This window comes from Mustela lutreola, chromosome 8 (assembly GCF_030435805.1).
Source record: "Mustela lutreola isolate mMusLut2 chromosome 8, mMusLut2.pri, whole genome shotgun sequence".
Lineage (NCBI taxonomy): Eukaryota > Metazoa > Chordata > Mammalia > Carnivora > Mustelidae > Mustela > Mustela lutreola.
The window spans coordinates 6,071,563-6,096,003 of record NC_081297.1 but is presented as its reverse complement, the minus strand read 5'-3'; the positions used below and the strand labels follow the sequence as shown (position 1 = coordinate 6,096,003).

The window sequence follows — 24,441 nt, the reverse complement described above, 5'->3', positions numbered from 1 at the left end:
TCAAATAAATAATTTTTTAAAATATTTAAAATGTGGGGCAAGGGGCGCCTGGGTGGCTCAGTGGGTTAAAGCCTCTGCCTTCGGCTCAGGTCATGATCCCAGGGTCCTGGGATTGAGCCCCACATTGGGCTCTCTGCTCCACAGGGAGCCTGCTTCCTCCTTTCTCTCTGCCTGCCTCTCTGCCTACCTGTGATCTCTGTCTGTTAAATAAATAAAATATTTTAAAAAATAAAATAAAATAAAATGTGGGGCAAAATGTATATTTTAGAATCAGTGACCTTTGGTTGCTTAGTCTTTTCTTGGCATTTCTCCTGTAACAATCCTAAACTCTCCTCTCCCCACGAAGCATGTGGATACCCCAGGCCAACAACAGTAAAGATCGTGGTTTCAAAAGACAAAATGGAAAAGCACATTAATCATTTTCCAAATATTATTTTTGTCAAACAGGCATTCTGACCCAAGTTCTTAACTTGTCTAAGTTCAAAGTCCTTAATTAATGGCTAAATGATATGGGGTTTTTTTTCTTCTTTTTCCTTTTTCTTTTGTTTAAAAAGGCAAGGTCAAAGTTGTTGTCCTCACTGCAAACTGAATTCCACAATGATGACATTTAGATTCTACTTGTGGAAATCTCTTTAAATGGGTTTCCTTCCCAGAATAGAAGTCTTCCAGTTACAGTGGCTTGTAAATCAACAGTTTATCTGGAAGGAAGTTGGCATTTGGAACTCAAAATTCATGTTTCCCCATACTTAGGATTAAATTTATTTAATTTTATTTAAAATTATTAAATAAAATTTATTTAAATTTAATAAGGTGGGGTTTACATTTATTTAAGCTTTGGACTCAATCTCTCCCTGGGTGGATATTGCTGGTTGCCTTGGAACAGAACTCCTCTTTCCCATTTTGAGCCTTTGCCCCCTTTGTTGTACAAAGATGAGGCAAAGCCTCAACTCTGACCCTGGGAAAGTCTATGACAAGACCTCTAATCAATTGGGAAAGGCTTCCCTCCCAACCCATTCAGCTTGTAGAACTGCTGATAGATGGAACGTATATTTCTAAAGGAGCTTTCTGGAAAGAGGAAGCTGGATGTTTTCTCTTGTGGAGTTCAGTGTGTATAGAAAACTTCTCTACTATGTTAAGATGATCCAAACGAAGTATGCGTATGGGAATAGACAGCACAAGCTCCCACACACCAATGAGGGAATCTGTACCAGGGACCCATGCCCCAAGCTGGGCATCAGATATTTACGGCAATGCCTGGACCTAGCACAGCAAACAAGGCAGTTAGCTTTGCAATTTCCATCAGTCAGTATCCAGCCTGGAGAACAGAAGGCTCTCTATGGATTTCAGACACAGGAGATTTAATATAGGGACTTGTTTGCAAGAGTTTTAGAATGCTTAGCACAGCAGAAGGTGGGTTACCCATGGTTCAGTTACTGTCCCCAGGACTGGAGTTACAGAAGGTATTACCCAGAGCCCATGCGCACATGCTTGCCACTACTCCTACACTACTCCTGCTGTTAGGGCCACCACTGCTGATGGTGGGGGTGCCTGGAATTCTATATTCCTTCTGAATTGGTTCCCACGAGCAAAATGACTCATGCATTCCTCCTATTTACAATCTTGTACCACTGGGCAGAACCTAACTGGACTCAGTGGGCAAGGGAGGTTAAGAAATGTAATACCCAGGCTTCTAGCCCAAACAGTACAAGAGAGTGTATGGACGGGTGATGACGGAGCTTCGTCCCAGCAGTCATCATCATGATAGTAATAGACAGAGACAGCCATGGGCAGATCAGACCATGTTGAAACTATTTTCAACTGTGACCTTATATGATAACATCAGAAGCAACAGAAGTAGGGAACTATGGGACGCTTGGGTGGCTCAGTTGGTTGGGCAGCTGCCTTCGGCTCAGGTCGTGATCCCATCGTCCTGGGATCGAGTCCCACATTGGGCTCCTTGCTCAGCAGGGAGCCTGCTTCTCCCTCTGCCTCTGCCTGCCATTCTGTGTGCCTGTGCTCGCTCTCTCCCCCTCTCTCTCTCTGATAAATAAATAAAATCTTTAAAAAAAAAAAAAAAAAAGAAGTAGGGAACTAATTATCCTCTCAAATTCTCTGCCTCTGCTGCATAAGAAGTAAGTCAGCGGTATTACAATAACATTGTATGGTGACAGCAGCTACACTTGCTATGAGCCACACAGCCACTAAGGCACAGACTTGTCCAATCGCTATGTTGTTCATCTGAAGCTATGTGCCAACGATACAAAAAAAAAATTTTTTTAATTCTCTGCCTCTGTTTTTTGTACGCAAAACCCACTGCCTTTGAATTAAGCCCCTGATGGTCTTGGGAAATTTTCAGGAAGCAGGGAGTAGGTAAGTCTCAAGAAATGGTTACTTGATTTCCTCCAGGGATGGGCAGTGGAAACTTAGATGATGACATTAGAAAAGTAAATCAAAGTCACACACTCAGATAAAATCCTAGTTAGATTTCTAGCCCACTCATTTTAACCTACTTCATAGCAAAAATGTTGTATATCTCAATTTCAAAAGGATTTAAATAAAAATAAACTAATACTGGTATATTAACAAATCATATAATTATCCCTACCCTCCAAAATGTCTTTGCTTATCTACAGTGTTGGTACATAAGGAAAAACAGACTTTAATAAAGAAAAATGAGGTGGTAGTACTTATTTTTATGGAGATTCTAAAGGGGAATTCTGGAAACTTCTAAGGATATTGGCAGTTGGAAAAAATCTTTATTATGTCAATTATCAGTACAAATTACCTTGTTGTCATTTCAGTGTGTGTGCCTAAGTTCTAGCTGTAATAGACAGGATAATGGTCCCCCCCCCAAAACATCTGCGTCCTAATTCCTGAAACGTACAATAAATATGTTACCATACAAGGCAAAAGAGAATTGAGTTTGTAGATGCAAAGAGAGTCATGAATCAGCTGACCTTACAATGACAAGATTATCCAGTGGACTCAATGTAATCATGAGAGCCTTGAAAGTGGAGTAGGAAAGAAGAGTCGTAGGGGAGAATGAAAGATGGTAGAAGAAGGACCAGAAAGACACAGTGTTGCCAGCTTTGAAGATGAGGCAGTTGGACCATCAGCCAAAGAACATAGGCAGCCTCTATAAGCTGGAAAAGATGAGCAAACAGGTTCTCCCCTGGAGCTCTATCAACACCTTGATTTTAAGCCAGTGAGACCTGTGTCTGACTTCTTACCTCCAGAACAATAAGATAATAAATTTGTGTTTGTTTAAAGCCACGAAGTTTGTTGTCAAATATTATAGCAACAAGAGAAAATGGATACACCAGTTCTCCCAGATGTTCTTCGATTGCTCTCTCCTCCACTAAGGTAATATGTTGTAGCTACTAAGTATGCACAGGATAAACACTTTGTGTCAAAATGAATGTACTAGAGGGCGCCGGGGTGGCTCAGTCTGTTGAGCTTCTGAATCTTGATTTCAGCTCAGGTAATGATCTCGGGGACATGAGATTGAGCCCCACACTGGGCTCTGTGCTCAGCATGGAGTCTGCTTGAGATGCTCTCTCTCCCTCTGCCCCACTCCTCCTCATGTTCTCTCCTCTCTCTCTCTCTCTTCTCTTTCAAAAAAAGAAAGAAGAAACAAAGAAAGAGAGAGTGAGAAAGAAAAAAAGAAAGAAAGAAAACTATGATTAAACAAATGGAACTAGAGGAAGCTTCTGGTCTGTAAAGTGGAGGTTTAGATGGCCTCTGAAGAGTAGATCAATCTGTGAACTGCCCTAAAATCTGAAATAGATTTCTTTAAAAGATTAAGTTCTAATGAACAATGAAAAGTAACATGAAAATCAGGGGCACCTGGATGGCTCAGTCGTTGGAGTATCCAACTTGGCTTTTGGCTCCCGAGAAATAGAAGCAGTAGGATATTATGAAGCCCCAAGATCTCCAGTCGGGAAGCTGGACACCCAGGAGAGCCAATGGTGTAGTCCCAGCTCCGGTTAGTGTTGAAGGTATAAGACTGATGTCCCTGATCAAATATAGGCAGGAAGAGTTCCTCTTTACTCAGTCTTCTTATTCCATTCAGGTGGCTCTGATTGGATGAAGTTCACCCACATCAGGGAGGACCACCTGCTTTTCTCAGTCTATGGGATTCAAATGCTAATCTCTTCCAAAAACACCCTCACTCACACACAAGAATAATGTTTGACTAAATGTCTGAGCACCCTATGGTCAAGTTGATACATAAAATTAACCATCACATCTACAATAATTTTTTAAAGAACTTGTAGATTCCTTAGGATTTTCTACATAGACAATGTCATCCATGAAAAAAGACACTTTGCTATTTTCTTTCCAAACCCTATGCCTTTCACTCATTTATTTTTACCTCATTGCATTGGCTAGGACCACCAGGATAATGCTTCACAGTGGTCATGCGAGCATCTTTTTATCCATTGCTCCTGAACTTCAGCGGGAAAGCACCAAGACTTTGGTGCTCATACCATCAAGCATGAGGTCAGGTGAAGGTTTCCCATACACGCCCTTCATCAGATTGAGGAACTTCCTCTCTATTCCTAGATACTGAGTAAAAGAAGAAGAAAAGTCTGAAGCTCATAGAGTTTGGCTCATGCACTTCAAAAAAAGAAGCCATCTCCATAACATAAGAGTGCAAACTGAAACAGTTGTCCAGAAGATGTGGAAAAGATAATTACTGAAAGTTGCTACACTAAACAACAGATCCTCAATGTAGACAAAACAGCCTTAGTGTGGAAAGAGAGCCCATCTAGGACTTTCCCAGTTGGAGAAGAGAAGTCAGTGCTTGATTCACAGGAATCAAAAAAAGGGCTGACTGTCTTGTTAGGGGCTAATGCAGCTGATGATTTTAAGCTGAAGCCAGTGCTTACTGACCATTCAGAAAAATCCCAGGAACCTTAAGAATGATGCCAAATCTACTCTACCTGTGCCCTATGAAGGGAGCAACAAAGCCTGGATGACAGCACATCTGTTTACAACATGGTTTACTGAATATTTTAAGGCCATTGTTGAGAACCACTGCTCAGAATAAAGGGTTCCTTTCAAAATATGACTGCTCACTGACAATGCACCTGGTCACCCAAGAGCTCTGATGGAGATGAAAATGAAATTAATATTGTTCTCATGCCCGCTAAAAGAATATCCCTTCTGTAGTCCCTGGATCAAGGAGTCATTCCAACTTTCAAGTCTTCGTATTTAAGAAATATATCCCATAAGTCTATGGTTGCCAGAGAGAGTGATTCTTCTGATGGATCTGGGCAAAGTAAATTAAGAACCTTCTGGAAAGGAGTCACCATTCCAGATGCCATGAAGAGCATTCATGATTCATGGAAAGACATCAAAATACACACCTTCGGGGCGCCTAGGTGGCTCAATGGGTTATGCCGCTGCCTTCGGCTCAGGTCATGATCTCAGGGTCCTGGGATCAAGTCCTGCATCAGGCTCTCTGCTCAGCGGGGAGTCTGCTTCCTCCTCTCTCTCTCTCTCTCTCTGCCTGCCTCTCTGCCTACTTGTGATCTCTCTCTGTCAAATAAATAAATAAAATCTTAAAAAAAAAAAACACACACCTTCACAGGAACTTTGGAGAAGCTGATTCCAGCCCTCATGGATGACTTTGAGGGGCTCAAGGCTTCAGTGGAGCAAGTCACTGCAGAGGAGGCGGAAACAGCCAGAGACCTAGAATTAGAAGTGGAGCCGGAGGATGGGACTGAACCGCTGCGATCTCATGATCAAACTCAAGCAGATGAGGAGTTGCTTCTTATGGACAATCAAGGAAAGTGGGTTCTTGAGATGGCGTCTACTCCTGGTTAAGTTAACAACAAAGGATTTAGGATATTACATGAACTCAGTTGATAAAGCAGAGTTGAGAAGGAAGACTCCAATTTTGAAAGAAGTCCTTCTGTGGGTGAAATGCTATCAAACAGCACCACCTGCTACAGAGAACTCCTTTGTGAAAGGCAGAGTCCATCACTGAAGCAAACCTCATTGTTGTAGGAGCGTACCTGAGTTATGGGGTACAGACAATCAGGTGAGCCACTTTATCCAGCTGACAAGAGTGGCCTTCAGAATCTACTAAGATCTGATCTAGAAATGGTATGTTATAGGCCACTGATAGAACCAGAGGTTGCCTCAAAGACCTAAATCATGAAATATTATAAATCAGGTTAGGTAGGTAACATGACCAGTCAGAATTTTTCCCTAAACTTGAACTCACCCGGTTAAATGAAGAAATGACCAGGGTTAATATGCCTTTATAGACAGACTAATTAGAATAATCTTATAAACCTTCTAACCTTAAATTGTTCTTGCAATTGTATTATAAGTTCAATTATTTAGTTTATATATAATAACAGCAGGCTTCTTGGGGAGGAAGCCAGATGGCGGAGTACCAGACTGAAATAGCAATAGGTCGCAGGAGTTCAGCTAGACGGTTATCAAACCGTTCCGAACACCCACAAACTCAACAGGAGATGAAAGAGAGGAAGAGCAGCAATTCTAGGAACAAAGAATCGACCACTTTCGGGAAGGAAGGACGTGCAGAGAAGCGAATCCAAAGCAACGGGAAGATAAACCACGGGTGGGGGGAGGGGCCGGCTCCTGGCAAGGGCAGAGCATCGGAGCACAAAATCGGGCCTTCTGAGGGACGTCGCCCAGAGGCTAAGCGGGGGTGGAACCCACGTGGGGACCGTGTGGTCTCGGGACAGGCAGGGTCACAGAAAGACGGGGGTGTCTGAGTGTGGCAGAGCTCCAGGTGTCGGAGCAGGGAAGCCGGTTCCACAGACGGAGCCAAGTGGGGGCCTCTCAGCCCGCGCTTACCTCAAACTGTGATCTGAGGAACACTTGGGCCACTGCTCTTCGAGGAGGGACCCCACGTGGCAGATCCGGGGAGACGCCCCCCCCCCCCCAATTCCTCCTCTGGGCGGAGTAGCAAAGGAGCATGCGGTGGGAATCTGCTGGGTTTGGAGACTCCAAACGGGCTGAGCCCCAGAGATAGAAACGCTCGGTCACGGGCCGGGTGGAGACCAGGGGAGGGGAGGGACTGACTGCTTTTCTCCCAGGGCGCACTGAGCAGTGGGGCCTGAGCTCTGGGCTCCTCCAGCCGGAGACTGGGCAGCGCCATCTTCATTCCCGTCGTCCAAAGCTCTACGGAGAGCGATCAGGGAACAAAAGCTCCCAGCGCGAACCTGAGCAGGTGACTTAGCCCGGCTCCTGGCAAGGGTGGTGCGGGTTCCGCCTCCAGCAAAGACATTTGAGAATCACGGCAACAGGCCCCTCCCCCAGAAGATCAGCAAGAACATCCAGCCTAGACCAAGTTCACAGATCCACGAGGACAGCAGGACTCCAGAGGTAGGGGAAAGCAAGGCCTAGAATTCATGGCTTTTTCCCCATGATCCTTTAAGTCTTGCAAAGTTAAATCTTTTTTAATTTTACTTTTTCTTATTCTATTTTTTTTACTTTTCCTCTTTCCTCTTTTAACATTTTTAACTATTTTATCTTGTCAATACCTTTTTTAAAAAACTTTTAACATTTTCATTGTTGTAGTCTTATTTTTTTTTAAGATTTTATTTATTTATTTGACAGAGAGAGATCACAGTAGACAGAGAGGCAGGCAGAGAGAGAGAGAGGGAAGCAGGCTCCCTGCTGAGCAGAGAGCCTGATGTGGGACTCGATCCCAGGACCCTGAGATCATGACCTGAGCCGAAGGCAGCGGCTTAACCACTGAGCCACCCAGGCGCCCTAATCTTATTTTTGTATATAGTTTTTTTTTCTTTAAAATATTGAGATATAATTTCTTTTAACAGATCAAAATATACCCTAAATCTAGCTCCAGCCTGATCACATTCTCTCCTCTTTTTTTTCTCCACCAACTTATCAACTCCTTTTTTAGAATCTTTTTAAATTTTCATCTTTACAGTCATTTTCCATTCCTTCATCATGTTTACCCTTGTTTTGGTGTATACATAAGTTTTTCTTTCTTCTTTAATATTTTGGGAGGTAGTTTATTTTAAGACACCAGAATACACCCCAAACAAGTGGGTGTCTCTATTTTATTCACCAGTTTAATTATATATATATATATATATATGTAATTTTTTAAAAAGAGGGGGACCAGAATACACCCAAAATCAAGTGGGTGGCTCTGTTTTATTCACCAGTTTAATTACATATACATGTATATAATTAAAATATATATATATATATATATATTTTTTTTTTTTTTCTTATTCCTCCTTTCTCCATCTGGATGTTTCTTTGAAGAAATATCTGTTCATGTCTCCTGCCCATTTCTTGATTGGATTATTGGTTCTTTGGGTGTTGAGTTGAAAATAGAGCTATCCTATGACCCAGCAACCACACTACTAGGTATTTGCCCTAAAGATACAAATGTAGGGATCTGAAGGGGCACGTGCACCCCAATGTTTATAGAAGCAAAGTCTACAATAGCCAAACTATGCGAAGAACCTAGATGTCCATCAACAGATGAATGGATAAAGAAGAGGTGGTATAGGAGCACCTGGGTGGCTCAGTGGGTTAAGCCTCTGCCTTCGGCTCAGGTCATGATCTTAGGGTCCTGGGATTAAGCCCCACATCGGGCTCTCTGCTAGGCAGGGAACCTGCTTCCCTTCCTCTCTCTCTGCCTCTCTCTCTGCCTACTTGTGATCTCTCTTTCTCTGTGTCAAATAAATAAATAAATAATCTTAAAAAAAAAAAAGATGTGGTATATATACATAGATAGATAGATACACACACACACACACACACACAATGGAATACTATGCAGCCATCAAAAGAAATGAAATCTTGCCATTTGCAATGACATGGATGGAACTAGAAGGTATTATGCTGAGTGAAATAAGTCAATCAGTGAAAGACAATTATCATATGATCTCCCTGATATGAGGAATTTGAGAGGCAGGGCGGTGGGGGACTGTGAGGGAACCAAACCATAAGACTCTTAATCTCACAAAACAAACTGAGGGTTGCTAGGGGTTAGGGGAGTAGAGAGATAGGGTGGCTGGGTGATGGGCATTGGGGAGGGTATGTGCCATGGTGAGTATTGTGATTCACAGATTCACTCCTGGGGCAAATAATACCTTATCTGTTAATAAAAATAATTTTTAAAAATAATAATATCTCTTTTTCTTTAAAAGTACAACATAATTGTATGCATTTTATAAATGAAATATAACAAAATTTATTCTAAGCCACTAACGAAGATGTGAGAACAGGCTTAATAGTACCTCAAAATTGATGAAAATAATGAGTATATTACATATATTTCCATTGCAGAAATGAAAATAACATGGCTAATAAAAGGAAAATCTATAAGGGAAAAAACACAAAAGAGAAATGTAATTTCTCTTTTTAAGTGTGTTGTTACAATAACATTTAGTTGTTAGTAAGAGAGAAACCAAAAATAATCATGACAAATTAGATAGGTATTTAATATCCCTCAAATTCAAGAGGTCAGAGGAAGATAGTCCAGGCTGATGTGGTTCTCCTGGTGTCAGGGACCCAGACTTTTCTATCTTGTTTCTACTATATGGTGGTTTGTGCTTGGATTATCAGGAATTCTTGTGGTCCAATAGGACTGCTGGTGATCCAGTCATTTTGTCTGCATTTCTGCCAGAAAGGAAGAGAAAGAGTAAAAAAGGCATATCCCCTCCTTTTAAGGCTGTTCAAAATGAGTCACGAGGTATAAAGCACGTCTCTGTTTTCAAATTTCTTTTGCAACTAAAACAGCAAACAAAAATTGTCCATTTGTTTTGGAAGAGTGTGTAAAGAGAGTGTCTGGAACATATGAACTATCTTTTAGGTATGCAACAGCTTTGCCTAACTGAGTCTCCCAGTCTACCAGCATGCTAGACTTTAAATCTCTTATTAGTTAATTATTTTGGAAACATTTTATATTTTCATTTTGTTGGAAACATTTTCATTTTAGAAGCTTGTTTACTTTAGGTATATTATTTATTTAAAACAGCTACTTTAGGGATGCCTGGGTGGCTCAGTTGGTTGGGCCACGGCCTTAGGCTCAGGTCATGATCCCAGGGTCCTGGGATCAAGTCCCACATCGGGCTCCTTGCTCAGAGGGGAGTGTGCTAGTCTCTCTGCCTCTCCCTGCTTGTGCACTCTCTCTCTCTCTCTCTGACAAATAAATAAATAAAATATTTTAAAACAGCTACTTTATACTAAACATCTTCCTAATAAAACGGTCAAAGTTAATTTCACTGGAAAGCATACCTGGAAAACTGCATTACAGCGGTTGGCTTGCCATGTTTTAATTTTTAAAAATCACCCATGAATTAAAAGTACTACTTTAAAAATAAGATGCTAATGTTCTCATGAGAATTTTTGTATTTTTAAAGTAGGTGATACAACATGGTTCAAAACTTTTAAAAAGGAGATTAATATTCAAAAAATATAAAGAACTTACACAACTTAATATAAAAAAAAATTTTTTTTAATGGGCAGAAGACATGAACAGAAGACATCTAGATGGCCAAAAGACACATGAAGAGATGATCAACATCATTCATCATCAGGAAAATGCAAATAAAAACCACAATGAGATACCACCTCACACTTGGCAGAATAACTAAAATCAACAACACAAGAAACAACACGTGTGGTGAGGCTTGGAGAAAGGGGAGCCTCCTGCACTGTTTTGGTGGTAATGCAAACTGGTGCAGCCATTCTGGAAGACAGCATGGAAGTTCCTCAAAAATTAAGACTAGAACTATCAGAATTCCAGGAACTCCTTGTCCAGGTGTTCACGTGAAGAAAATGAAAACACCAGCTCACAAAGACGTATGCACCCCCATGTTCACAGCTGCATTATTTCCAATAGCCAAGATATGGAAACAAGCTAAGTGTCCATCTGTGGATGAATAATGTGTTGTATATGTACACAATGGAATATTACTCAGCCGTAGAAAAGAAAGAGATCTTGCCATCTGCAACAATGTGAATGGGACTAGAAGATATTATGCCCTCCAGTGAGGTGAAGTGAAGTCAGAGGGAGTCTGACAAAGACAAAGACCATATGGGGGAACCGAAAAAAACAGAAGAAGCAAATAAACAAAACAAAATGGAAACAGACTCATATACACAGGAAATACCTTTGGTTACCAAAGGAAAGGGGGGTGGTGAAGAAATGGGAAAAAAAAAAGTTGAAGGATATTGATTAAAAGGTACCAGCTTCTGGTTATAAGGTAGATAAGTCACGGGGATGTAATGTACACACAGGGAGTATATTCAGTATTGTGATAACTTTGTATGGTGACAGGGGAACTACACTTACCATGGGGACCATTTCATAATGTAGAAAAATATCAAATGACTTTGACGTACCCCTGAAACAAACAGGATCTTGTATGTCAATTATGCTTTAAGAAAAAAAAAGAGGGACGCCTGGGTGGCTCAGTCGGTTACGTGTCTGTCTTAGGCTCAGGTCATGATCTGAGAGTCCTGAGATGGAGCCCACTTCTCTCTCTGCCCACCCCCCACCCCTGCTGATGCTCTCTCACACTCTTTCTCTCTCTCTCTCTCTCTCAAATAAATGAATAAAATCTTTAACAACAACAACAAAAAAAAGAGACCAAAAAATTTTTTATGACTGGATGGTATTTTCTTGTATTCATGTTACATATCCATCCATCCACTCATTTCCCATTAATGGACATTTGGATTTTTTCCAATCTTCACAAATATTAGGATTTTTAAAATTATTCTGCTCAGTTGGTCATTGTATAGTACATTATTAGTTCTTCATGTAGTGTTCAATGATTCATTAGTTACTTATAACACCCAGTGCTCATCACAACAAATGCCTTCCTCAATAACCATCACCCTGTTCCCCCCTCCCCTCTGAAACCCTCAGTTTGTTTTCCTGGGTCCAGTCTCTCATGGTTTTTAACACATTGTTTATGACATAGCTGTAGAAATCCTTTGAAAGAAAAGAGAGAGATGACTCTAACCACAATTCTAACCCCAGAGAAATAAATAATTTTAAGTTCATAAATAGCTTGTGTTTCAACTCAAAAATCTGTAAGTTCTCACATTTAAAAAATTATAATGTTTAGGGACGCCTGGGTGGCTCAGTTGGTTGGACAACTGCCTTCGGCTCAGGTCATGATCCCGGAGTCCCGGGATCGAGTCCCGCATCAGGCTCCCAGCTCCACGGGGAGTCTGCTTCTCCCTCTGACCTTCTCCTCGCTCATGCTCTCTCTCACGGTCTCTCTCTCAAATAAATAAATAAAATCTTTAAAATAAATAAATAATTATAATGTTTATGATTTGTAGACATTTTATTCTTAACTGGTTAGGTCAAGGATTCTTTTGAAAAAGCTGATGAAAATTATGGATCCTTCATACAAAAAATACACACACACACACACACACACACACACACACACACTTTTTGCAAAATGTTCCAAGAGGTGGTCGGCTATCTATTGTGATTGGTCATGGATCTAAGATTTCAAAACTCAAGACTCAAACTCATGTCAGTAAATTACTATTTCTGATTTCTCACATGGTAAAGGAAGAGAAATGTTCTTATTTTATTTTATTTTTATTTTTATTTTTAGAGAGGGAGGAGGGAAGGAGCAGAAAGGAGTGAGAGAGAGAATCTTAAGCAGACACCACACCCAGCATGAAGCCTGCCATGGGGCTCGATCTCACAACCCTACTATTATGACCTGAGCCAAAATCAAAATGGAAACTCCAATGCTTAACCAACGGAGCCACCCAGGGAGGCCTGGGAAACACTTTGAATGGTTGTCTGAATCTGGGTGCCTGAGTGGCTCAGAGGGTTTTAAGACTCTGCCTTCAGCTCAGGTCATGGTCTTGGGCTCCTGGGATCAAGCCCCGCATTGGGCTCTCTGCTTGGCAGGGATCCTGCTTCCCCCTCTCTCTCTCTGCCTGCCTCTCTGCCTACTTTTGATCTCTCTCTCTCTCTGTCAAATAAATACATAAAATCTTTAAAAAAATAGTTGTCTGAATAAAAAGATTACTATATATTAGATGTTGCAAAACCTGTAGATGGGCTTTGTTTGACTTGTGTCGTGTTTTTGATTGTTTTTTTTTTTTTTTTCTAAGACAACATTCACTATTTGTAAACTGGAAGATTTCACAGAAGGATCTATATTTTTTAAGTTTCTTCAAAAATTAAAAATCTGGTGGCACTGGCCACACATTGCCTCCTCACAGTCTACAAGGACTTTCTTCCCACTCTGTCTTGTCTCCTACCCACCAACCCTGCTGTCTGGCCCTTCTAGGCATTTGGGTTTGAGATTCCCACAAAAGTCCTGGGCTTTCAGTCCTGAAACCCTCAGGTTCTGTCCTTTTCTTCCTCGGTTTTATCCTATTTAGGGATGAATCAAAAAACAAACAAACAAACAAAAAAAAAAAAAAAACAAAGCTGAAAGCAGGAGATTCTTTAAAGGTTTTTCTCTTTTTCCAAGTTCTCTTCAGAAGGAGATAAGATCAGGAAGGTAGGTGAGAGTTTGGGAGTGGAAAAGAATGGGGAGACCATCAAGAACCCCACGGGGGAAGGACAAGTTGGGTTCCTAGGTAGATGAGGGTCAGTTGGGGATTCTCATGGAGTAATTGGGAGTGGGAAATAAAGCTGAATTATCTTGGGGCAGTTCAGGTTATGAGTTTATCATTTAGTTGGGTGTAGTCTCGATGTCAAAAGTGATAGTGGGAACACTGGGAACATTGGTTCCAGCTGTTGGAACATACCTAGGGTGGAGTTTCTCTTACCATCTGCTCATGGAGCCTCCCTGTCTGCCTTCCTGGTGCTCTGGCACCCAGCCTTGACAGATGGCTCTGGCTCAGTATCATAGATAGTTCTAGTATTTCTCTCAACACCCTCAACCTCCAACTTGCACTTAACATTTTTAGCTGACACCCTTCTGTACAACCATCTTAGGTAGTTTACAAAGAATAAACCCGTATCCATGTGTGCTGGAGTTGTGGTAGGAAAAAGAGGTCTGGGTCCACCAAGTTGGAAAGCCACCAGTAAAAACCACAATAAACAAAGAGATCATTACAACGCAGTGGGATAAAGAGCAGAGAGGGGCTGACCCCACACGGAGAAAGAGGGTCAAGGATTGTCTTCTGAAGGAGGTTCCTGAGCTGTATTATAAAGAGCAGGCCAATCCTAGTAGATGTAGAGACAGATATTCCCAGGAAAGGGGACAGTACAAAGGCTCGACATGCTTGTGATTAAAACGAGTACAGCAGTCATAAGAGACACGACGTGAGTGAGGGAAGAAGGGACCAGACCAGGAATCTTCCACTCATCACCACACCGGGGAGTTTGGATTTTATACCGAAGTCTATGGAGAGCCACTGAAGGAGGCAGAAATGATGAAATTTAATTTCCTTTTTTAAACTTTTTACTGTTTCAGGGCGCCTGGGTGGCTTAGTGGGTTAAGCCGCTGCCTTCGGCTCGGGTCATGATCTCAGGGTCCTGGAATCGAGCCCCGCATCAGGCTCTCTGCTCGGCGGGGAGCCTGCTTCCTCCTCTCTCTCTCTCTGCCTACTTGTGATCTCTCTCTGTCAAATAAATAAAATCTTTAAAAAAAAATAAAATAAACTTCTTACTGTTTCTTTCCTTACATACTAATTATGTGGATCAGTGCAGGAGCCCTCTAACCGGCCTCCTGGCTCCCACCAACCTCCTGTCTACTCTCCACACAGGAGCCAGAGTGATCCTTTAAAGAAACAAGTCCAAATGCCTCACTCCTGTTTTTAAAACCATACAATGGCTCTCCATATCACACAGGGTAAAAGCCAAAGTCCTTACAGAGACCCCACATAGCCTTGTTCCACGATACCTCCAATTTCTTCCCCTAACACCCTCCCCTTGCTCACTGTTCTCCAGCCAGCCAGGCTCTGGAACTCACCAAGCATACCGATCCTGCCTTAGGGAGCCCATATGGGCTGTCTACTCTGTCTAGAACATTCCTCTTCCCCCCAGTTATCCACCTGTCAAATGCCCTTGTCTCCTTCATGTCTTGGCTCAAATGTCATCTTCTCAATGAGAACATACCTAAAGTGGCACCCTTCCCCCATAAAGCATTCTTGGTCCACCTTACCCTTCTTTTTCTTTCTATGTGTATTTTACAACGTCCTATAGAATCTGTCTTTACTAAAGTACACACAAGTGTTCTGCATAGTAACAAGCAATTACTTTGTCTTCAGAAAACTATTTTACATTCCATTTTTCTTCTATAATGTCTTTTCATACAAATAATAATGTTACTTTATATCCATCAAGATGGGCCCCAGAGAGGGGCACCTGGGTGGCTCAGTGGGTTAAAGCCTCTGCCTTCGGCTCAGGTCATGATCTCAGGGTCCTGGGATCAAGCCCTGCATCGGGATCTCTGCTCAGCGGGGAGCCTGTTTCCTCCTCTCTCTCTGCCTGCCTGACTACTTGTGATCTCTCTGTCTCTGTCAGGTAAATGAATAAAATCTTAAAAAAAAAAAAAAAAAAAAAAAAGATGGGCCCCAGAGCTGTGGTTTCAAATAGTGTTTTTGTATCGAATTTCTTTTCTTTCTTTCTTTTACTTTCTAGTTTCCATAGATAAGAAAGATCATACATTATTTGTCTTTCTCTATCATTTCCCTAAACACAATGCTCTTGAGGTGCATTCATGTTGTCACAAATAGCAAGATTTCATTCACCTTTTTACGGCTGAATAATATTCATGTCTGTGTGTGTGTGTGTGTGTGTGTGTGTGTGTGTGTGTAAGACAATTTCCTTATCCACTCATCCATCAATGGACACTCAGGTTGTTGATATATCTTGGCTATTATAAATAATGTTGCAGTGAAGATGGAGGATCAGTTAGTGTTTTTGTTTTCTTTGGATAAATACCCAGAAATGGAATGGCTGGATCTTATGGTACTTTTAATTTTTTTAAAAAGATTTTATTTATTTATTTGACAGAGAGAGATTACAAGTAGGCAGAGAGGCAGGCAGAGAGAGAGAGGAGGAAGCAGGCTCCCTGCTGGACCCTGAGATCATGACCCGAGCTGAAGGCAGCGGCTTAACCCACTGAGCCACCCAGGCGCCCCTATTTTTAATTTTTTAAAAAAGATTTTATTTGTTTATTTGATAGAGAGAGGTCACAAGTAGGCAGAAAGGCAGGCAGAGAGGGAGAAAGGAGGAAGCAAGCTCCCTGCTGAGCAGAGAGCCCGATGCGGGGCTCCATCCCAGGACCCTGAGATCATGACCTGAGCTGAAGGCAGAGGCTTTAACCCACTGAGCCACCCAGGTGCCCCATATTTTTAATTTTTAAAAGAAACTTCATACTGTTCTGCATGCCAGCTGCACCAGTTTATGTTCCCAGCAGCTGTGCACAAGGGTTCCTACTTCTCCACATCTTCACCAACACTTGTTATTTCTTGTCCTTTGATAATAGCTACTCTGAAGATGGAAACAGCTATTCTTACAGGTGTAAGGGAATAGCTCATCACGGTCTTGAGATACACACACACACACACACACACATATATCCTTTCAGCATCATAATTCTCACCCATAAGCTCAAAAGCAGATATCCACAGGACTCCTGCAGGGGAGGAACAGGCAGGTTATTGACAAAATAACAGGTGGCAAACAGTGGTATTTAACAAGTGTGTGTCTGGGGGAATGTAATTCAGCTTTTCTTGAAGACTTGGAAGAGGTCTGAGAACTATTCAATGCTGCTGTTTTATCGGTGTGGCATCCATTCATTGTTGCCTTTTCTGTGTGTACAAGTGCTAAGAAAAGAGATACCTGGTCAATAAAATACAGAACTGGAGAGAATACTGCTTCAAAGTCAATTAAACAATAAATTACCTGTTGACTTTGGCAATTATAACTGGTGTAAGATGGTATCTCAATGTGGTTTTCATTTGAATCTCCCTGATGGCTAATGATGATGAACATTTTTTCATGTGTCTGATAGCCATTTGTATGTCTTCTTTGGCAAAGTGTCTGTTCATGTCTTCTGCCCATTTTTTTACATGATTATCTGTGTTTTAGGTGTTGAGTTTGAGGAGTTCTTTATAAATCTTGGATATCAGCCCTTTGTAATGTCATTTGCAAATATCTTCTCCCATTCTGTGGGTTGCCTTTTTGTTTTGTTGACTGTTTCATTTGCTGTGCAGAAGCTTTTGATCTTGATGAAATCCCAAAAATTCATTTTTGCTTTTGTTTCCTTTGCCTTTGGAGACATATCTTGAAGGAAGTTGCTGTGGTCGATAACAAAGACATTACTGCCTATGTTCTCCTCTAGGATTTTGATAGATTCCTGCCTCACATTAAGGTCTTTCATCCATATGGTATGAGAGAATGGTTGAGTTTCATTTTTCTACACATAGCTGTCCAATTTCTCCAGCACCATTTGTTGAAGAGACTGTCTTTTTTCCACTGTATATTTTTTCCTGCTTTGTTGAAGATTGTTTGACCATAGAGTTGAGGGTCCATATCTGGGCTCTCTACTCTGTTCCACTGATCTATGTGGGTACCATGCTGTCTTGGTGATCACAGCTTTGTAGTAAAATTTGAAATCAGGCACATGATGCCCCCAGTTTTGTTTTTCTTTTTCAACATTTCCTTAGCAATTCAGGGTCTTTTCTGGTTCCATACAAATTTTAGGATTATCAACAGGACAGGAAAAAACATGTGTTGGAGAGGATGTGGAGAAAGGGGAACCCTCTTACACTGTTGGTGGGAATGCAAGTCAGTGTAGCCACTTTGGAAAACAGTGTGGAGATTCCTTAGGAAATTAAAAATAGAGCTTTCCTATGACCCTGCAATTGCAGTATTGGGTACTTTGTTACAACAGGTCTAGGAAACTAATGCGTGTGTAAAGGGGCTTACTGGAGTGTAGATGGCAGAGATGCCTACATTTTAGAAAAAGAAACTATCAGTGCTCCTTATAAATGGAACAAACCACTGACAGGACAGCCCCAAGGGATCTCCAGGGGATTTCACTGGGAGGAAAAAAGTCCACTTCTAAAGGTTATGAACTGCACAGTTTCACTTAAAGCATTCTTCAAGGGACCAAATCCTAGAGATGGAGCATAGGTCCGCGGTTGCCAGGGTGTAGAGCGAGGCTGAGAGAGGAGGGCCACTGTGGCTGGAACAGAGGAGAAGGAGGGACCCTCGAGAAGGTCCTATGCTCAGTCTTGACAGTGTGGTCCCCTACGGATCCGTGTGTGACAGACCTTTGCAGAGCTAAATTCGGAAGTGTGTGAGTGCATGGAAAGCCCACAAAATGTGCTGTAGGCCTGAGGATCTTCATGAAGGTCGATTTCCTGGTTGTGACAGTGTATTGTAGTGATTCTGGGTGTCACCCCGGGGAAACAGACTGTAGCCCCGAGATGGCTCGTCTTCCCTGATTTCCTCCTGTACCTGGGAATTTCTGACTGGGCGCCCAGAGCTCTCTCATCACAGACCGGGTCTCCAGTAATGTCAGGCTTCACTTGAGGTCCCAAGAAAGAAAGCAAGAAAGAAAAAATATTAAAAACCCACTTGCAAAAGAGGAAGACGGCAGAGTAGATCTCATCGAAAGAGAAGCACCAGGGCGCGGAGAGGAGGCCTTCGACCTGCTCCTGCCTCCCACGCCCCCTTCAACTGTCTGACATTTTCTTGGGGGAAGACATTCGCGACAGGATTTAGACAAAGTGCTGCTGCCGGAGACGCAGCAGGCACGAGCAGGTGGCACAGACCGCAGGACACCCGACAGCCACAGCGCGGCGACACCGCCGCGGTCACCCGGACCGCAGGCAGCCGCGGAGCCCAGGGCCACTCGCCCGCCTGCCGGGCAGCGCCGGGACACTTGTTACACTGAGGTCGGAGCGACCGGCGGGGACGCGCGCGGGAGGTGACCCGCGCCGCAGACACCGGCCGCGAACGCCCGCCAGCCGCGCTCCCCGATCAGCGTTCGCTTCCCGACGGCGCCGACCCCCTCTGCGACGAGACGCAAGACCAAACGGACTTCTGGGGTCCCCAGGGGCGAGGAGACAGGCGGAGGGGGAGGACCTCAGGCCCCGGCAGGGCACGGTCCCCGCCCCGCGCAGCCAGCGGCGCTCGGGGGACGCGGGCGGCGGCGCGGGGGGCACGGCGGCGGCCGGGGCTTTCTCGAGAGGAGGGGGTGGGGATGCTGAGTCACGGAGCCGTCGCGGCTCCTCACCGCTCCCCGGCCCTCCGGGGGCTAAAGCAAAAGCGAAAGCGAATGCCACTCGCGGGGCGGCCGGTCCCGGCAGCTGCGCCCGCCACCTCCTCCGGGACGGTCCGGCGTCTGCCCGCGCGGCCGGCGGGGCGTCGGGGCCGCTGCGAGCCCAGGGCCCGGCGGCCGGGAGAGCGGCCCAGCGTCCGGCCATGGCCCCGCGGCCGCCCTGGGGCTGCAGGGTCCGCGCGCTGCCCGCGCCGCCGCTGCTGCTGTCGCTGCTGCTGCTGCTGCTGCTCCAGCCCGCGACGCCGGGTAGGGAGAGGCGCGCGCCCCTGGCGGGGGGCGGGGGGCGGGGGGCAGCGCGCGCGGGGACGGGGACACCTGCAGGCAGCGGTCGGGAGGGCAGCGCCGACCGCCGACCGGCCCCGGCTCGCGGGCTCTCGCGGGGCAGCGGCACCGGCGGCCGCGCTTTGAATCCCACGCCTTCTCCATTCGCGGGGCAAAGGCAAGAAGCTGCGTTTGCACTGGGGGCTCCGGGGGCTCCGGGGGCTCCGGGGGCTCCGGGGCGGGGGTGAGGGGTTGTTTCACAGCACTTTCGGGAAACGCGTGAAGGCGGTTCTCCGAGCCCCGCCGGGAAAGCCGCGCACTTGCCGCACGGCGAGCGGTGCCCGCGGGGGTGCGCGGAAAACCACCCGGTCTCTGCCCTCGACCAAAAGCAAATACTACGAGTGGGTGGCGGCAGGACGGGACGCGGTAGAGACTGCGTCCCTGGGGACAGAAAACGTGTTGGGCAGGTTGCCCTCGGGAGGCAGCGGGAGCCGCTCCACATGCTTGAGCCGCAGGAAGCCGTGCGAGGGCGCGGGCGCCCTGGGGCTGGCGGAGGGCGCGCTCCCGCAGGGGGAAGGAGGCACGGCGGTGACGGCTCGTGTATTCCAGACGAACGTAGGTCGCATAGATGTAATCTCGGCAGGAAGAACCGAAGTAGTGACTCATCGGTTTTCTTCCCGGGGAGCTAGAGAAGGGAGGAGACCGGAGCGGTGGGCCGGCTTTCCCCTTGTTGGCTCTTCTTACCGTCGGGGAGCTTCGCAGTGTCCCATGAAAGCCAGGAACCCTCTCCCCAGAAAAATGCACGAAGGCACAGGATCTAATTTGGGGGCCGGGGAGCCATTAAAGCCCATTTATAGATTCTCCAAGAGTTAGTTCACCCCATGTTATGGGGGGTTGGGGTGGAGGGGCGTGTTTTAAGGCAAGACTCCCAGGACTTTACATCCAGTCGGGCCAGTCTGCCTACCCAGGACTTGCCCAAAGGTTCCATCCACAGTGGCCGCCAGCTGGCTTGGTGTGATCTCGGTAGCTCTGCCATGTTTCCTTAACCTTTATTTTCTTGAGACTATGGATTCCCTGCGCCGCATCTGAGAATCTGACTTACGCTGGTGACCTGGTCAGTTCCTCTCGTCTCCCTAGCCAGTGTGCCCCGTAGCCAGCGACTAGGACAGCTGGACCAGGACAGTGTGACAGTGGCATGAGCTGTATTCAGAGCCCAGGAGGTGCAGAGAACTCTGCAGGCAGGACCTCCAAAGCCCATCACCTACAGTCTCGTTTTTGACCTCACAAAGGTACTGCTGCTGTTCAGCAGCTCCTCGTGTTCCTTAGTAGTTTCCTGAGCGGGTTGGGCGAGATGTAATAGATAATAAACTTCATACATTTAATTACGTGCTTTGATACGTTTCGAGGTAAATGACTCTACTCATGAAACCATCATGATCATGAAGGTAAACATACCCCTTCTACCAAAATTTCCTCTTGTCCTGAGTAACCCTTACCTCCCACCCAGCCCTATCCCCCAGGCCACCTCCCTGGGATTTCCATCGCTCTTGACTTGCTGTCATTTCTAGAATGTTACATAAATGAAGTCATACAAAACGTACTCTTTCTTGTCTGGCTACTTTCAGCCATGGGAATTGTTCTGAGAATTCTCCCTCCGTCTTATCATTTGTATCAATAGTTCATTCCTTTTTATTGTTGAGAAGTATTTCATTGCATGGGTATCACACCATTCCTTCATCCATTTGGTTGTTACAGGACGTCTGGGTTGTTTCTGGTTTGGGGCTGTTATGCTTAAAGCTGTTATGAACATTCATATGTCAGTTTTGTGACGGTTTTGAGACTATGGATTCCCTGCGCAGGGACACAGGCTTGGATTTCTTTTGGGTGGAGACAGTGGGTGCAGAATGGCTGAATCATATGACATGTCTGTGTTTTTTTATATTCCCACCAGCGATGTGTGAATTCCAGTTTCTCCACATCCTTGTCAGCACTTGGGAGGGCCAGTCTTTTTTCTTTTTCCCCCTTGGAAATTTTTTTCCAGCTTTATTGAGATGCAATTGACGTATAACATTGTGTAAGCTTAAGATATACAACACGATGATTTAATATATGTCCATCTTGTGAAACGATGACCACAATAAAGTAAACACATTCAATCACCTCATTTGTTTACCAAAGTGTGTGTGTGTGTGTGTGTGTGTGTGTGTGTGTGTGTGTGGTTGGTCAGTCTCTTTAATTGTATCCATTCTAATAGATGTGTAGTGGACTCTCGTATTTTTTTTCTCATAGTTTTAAATTTGTATTTTCCTAATAACTGGTGATGTTGAGCATCTTTCCATTTGCTTATTTGCCATCAAATACATCTTCTTTGGTAAAACGTCTGGTTACACATTTTGCTCTTTTAAAAATTGAGTTGTTGAATTATTATTGAATTTCAAAAGCTCTTTATATATTTGGGACACAAGACCTTTATCAAATACAATCTGCAAATATTTTCTCAGAGTCTGTGTCTTGTCCTTTCATTCTCTTAACAGTGTCTGATGAACAGAAAATTTTCATTTCGAAGTTCAGTTTCTTTCTTTTATGTATTATGCTTTCAGTGTCCTCTCTAAGAAATCTTTGCTAACTCAAGGTCACAAAGGTTTAAATCTAGACGTTTTATAGCCTTAAGATTTTATATTTCTGTCTGTGAATCATTTTGAGTTAATTTTTTATATAATACAAAGTGCGGCTTTAAAGTTCCATATTGGCTTGGTTTTGGTATTTTTGCATATCCAATCGTCCCAGTACAATTTGTTGAAAGATGATCTCAACTGAATTGCTCTTACATTTATTTTGAACATCAGATGTTCATATAAGTGTTGGTCACCATAGACAAAACATCAGTCCATGAAAATCAATTATATCTCTTCCATTAGCAATTGGTTGAAATTTTTAAATATATGTATCATTTGCAATAGCATCAAAATGTATGAACCACTTATGGATGAATGTGACAAAAGATGAGAAAGACCTGTATGCTAAAAGCCACAAACCACTGCTAAGAGAAAATAAAGCAGACCTAAACAAATGGAGATACATACCATGCTCATGGACAGGACAAAGCAGTATTGCTAAGGTAACCATATTCCTCCCCCACATCCAAATTTCTTGCAAAAACTAACAAACTGATTCCAAAATTCGCATGGAAATGCCTAAGACCCAGTATAGCCAAAATAACTTTGAAAAGCGACTTTCTCTAAGTTGGAGAAGGAACACTTCTGATTTTGAGACTTATTATAAGGTTACAATAATCCAGACAATGTGGTTATAGGGTAAAGATGAACAAAGGGCTAGCAGAAGAGCCTGCACCTAATGTTTTTAAATGAGCTTGGAAGGGAGGTGGATACAAATTATTAAATTTGCTACTTGGTGCTAAGATCCTGATCAGAAATTACAGAGAGAAGCCCATTTCTTCTCATGAGCAGAACAAATAGTGAAGTCTCAGATAGTTTACAGTGCTAACAGATATAACAAATTGCTGTTACCTGTTCTTAGTCAAAAGGCATTACTTGCAGGGAAAACCGATCATCTTGGGCAGGAAGGAATTTACTTCTTAAAGATCCTCACAACCTGAAAAGCTGCAGATGATTTGCCAAAAGTAGCTAAAGATGAGGATTTGTTTGAAGATAAATATACCATCTTGGGTTCTGTTACACAGGGTATTGTATGCTTTGAGGTGGTTTTACAATTTTTGTGTAAAACCATTTTTCAGAATTCTGGGGAGTTTTGCCCAAACCTTTCATTTTTGGTTTCAGATCAATTTTATCTAGTTATTATTGTTTTGTACTGCTACTCACAGCAAAAAAAAAAAAAAAGTAAGTCATAAAAACTTAAATGCACAAAATATGGGATTTATTGAACTCAACCTGTGGAGGACTGCAGAAATTAAATGCAGTTGTTTTCAAGTAATATGCATCATATTATTCCATTTTTACCAGAAGATCTAGAAGTAGCTATCACTGAGTAGAGAGACACTATGAGTTGTTAGTGTGTGTGTGTGTGTCTATAGTTGTCTGCCTTTTCTCATTTTTGTCATAATTTGAAATGACTTTGTAAAAAGAAAATAAAACTACAAAAGAAGTAGCTCAAAAAGGCTATAGAAGTTGAAGGTTTTTTTCAGAATCATTTTTAAGTAATTACAGCAGATCTTGTTTGGTAATGTTTCCATGACTTTATAAATTGGAACCAATTTTGGGTTATAGAACTATAAAGTCACCATAGATAGCATTTGTGCATACATTTTATATTTTATGCATACATTTTACAATATTTTACAATTTGTTTAAACGGTTCCTTACAAAGCATAGACTGGATATTTAGGTTGTTTTAAAATGTTTGATATTCTAAAAAGCACAGAGTAGGAACAATTGGATGAAAATAAGCTGTATAGAGCAAAAAGGACAAGGGAGAACTCAAAGTCTAAAATAAAGTGGCAGAAATGCTTCTGGGGATATTCTTTTTTAATCAAATCATCACTTCAACTAATTTGTCTTGGGCTAAAGCACTTTTGCCAAATTGATTTTATTATATAGTGTGTAACCGTGTAGATAAATGTATAAAAATCCCCGAACATGTACACTTGGAGTCATACCCCTGTTACTCATCATGCACGGTTGATGTAATCTGAATGTTTTCTACTAGGAAAGACTTGATTTTCTTCAGAGAAGTAGGAAGCCCCTGAAGGTCTCTGGGCAGGAGGGACATTCCTGGACCGGCATGGGGGAAAGATGACTGTGGTAAAGCATGTGAAGAGTGGACTGTAGTCAGGAGGGTCTGGGGGCAGGCAGCCAAGTTAGAGACTTTTGCAACAGTTCTTGTAAATGGTGAAATCCTGAACCGAGACTGTCTCAGTAAGGGAGAGAAGAGGGGGCGGACC

At 43.4% G+C, this 24,441-nt stretch overlaps 1 protein-coding gene and 1 long non-coding RNA gene across 4 annotated transcripts in view; one reads left to right on the top strand and one right to left on the bottom strand.

Annotated features, from left to right (window-relative positions):
• LOC131838069 (uncharacterized) overlaps positions 1–24,441 on the bottom strand; it is a 66,507-nt gene that overhangs the window by 24,597 nt on the left and 17,469 nt on the right. The gene's annotated exons all lie outside the window — the stretch shown is intronic.
• The window catches only part of IL15RA (interleukin 15 receptor subunit alpha), a 46,548-nt gene continuing 40,814 nt past the window's right edge, over positions 18,708–24,441 (top strand). For all 3 annotated transcript variants that reach the window (XR_009356457.1, XM_059183738.1, XM_059183736.1), the window contains exon 1: positions 18,708–19,508. Coding sequence is in view for 2 of the 3 variants with exons in the window: in XM_059183738.1 (XP_059039721.1) it covers positions 19,406–19,508 (103 nt within the window). In the remaining variant the exon portion in view is untranslated. The remainder of the gene's footprint in view (positions 19,509–24,441) is intronic.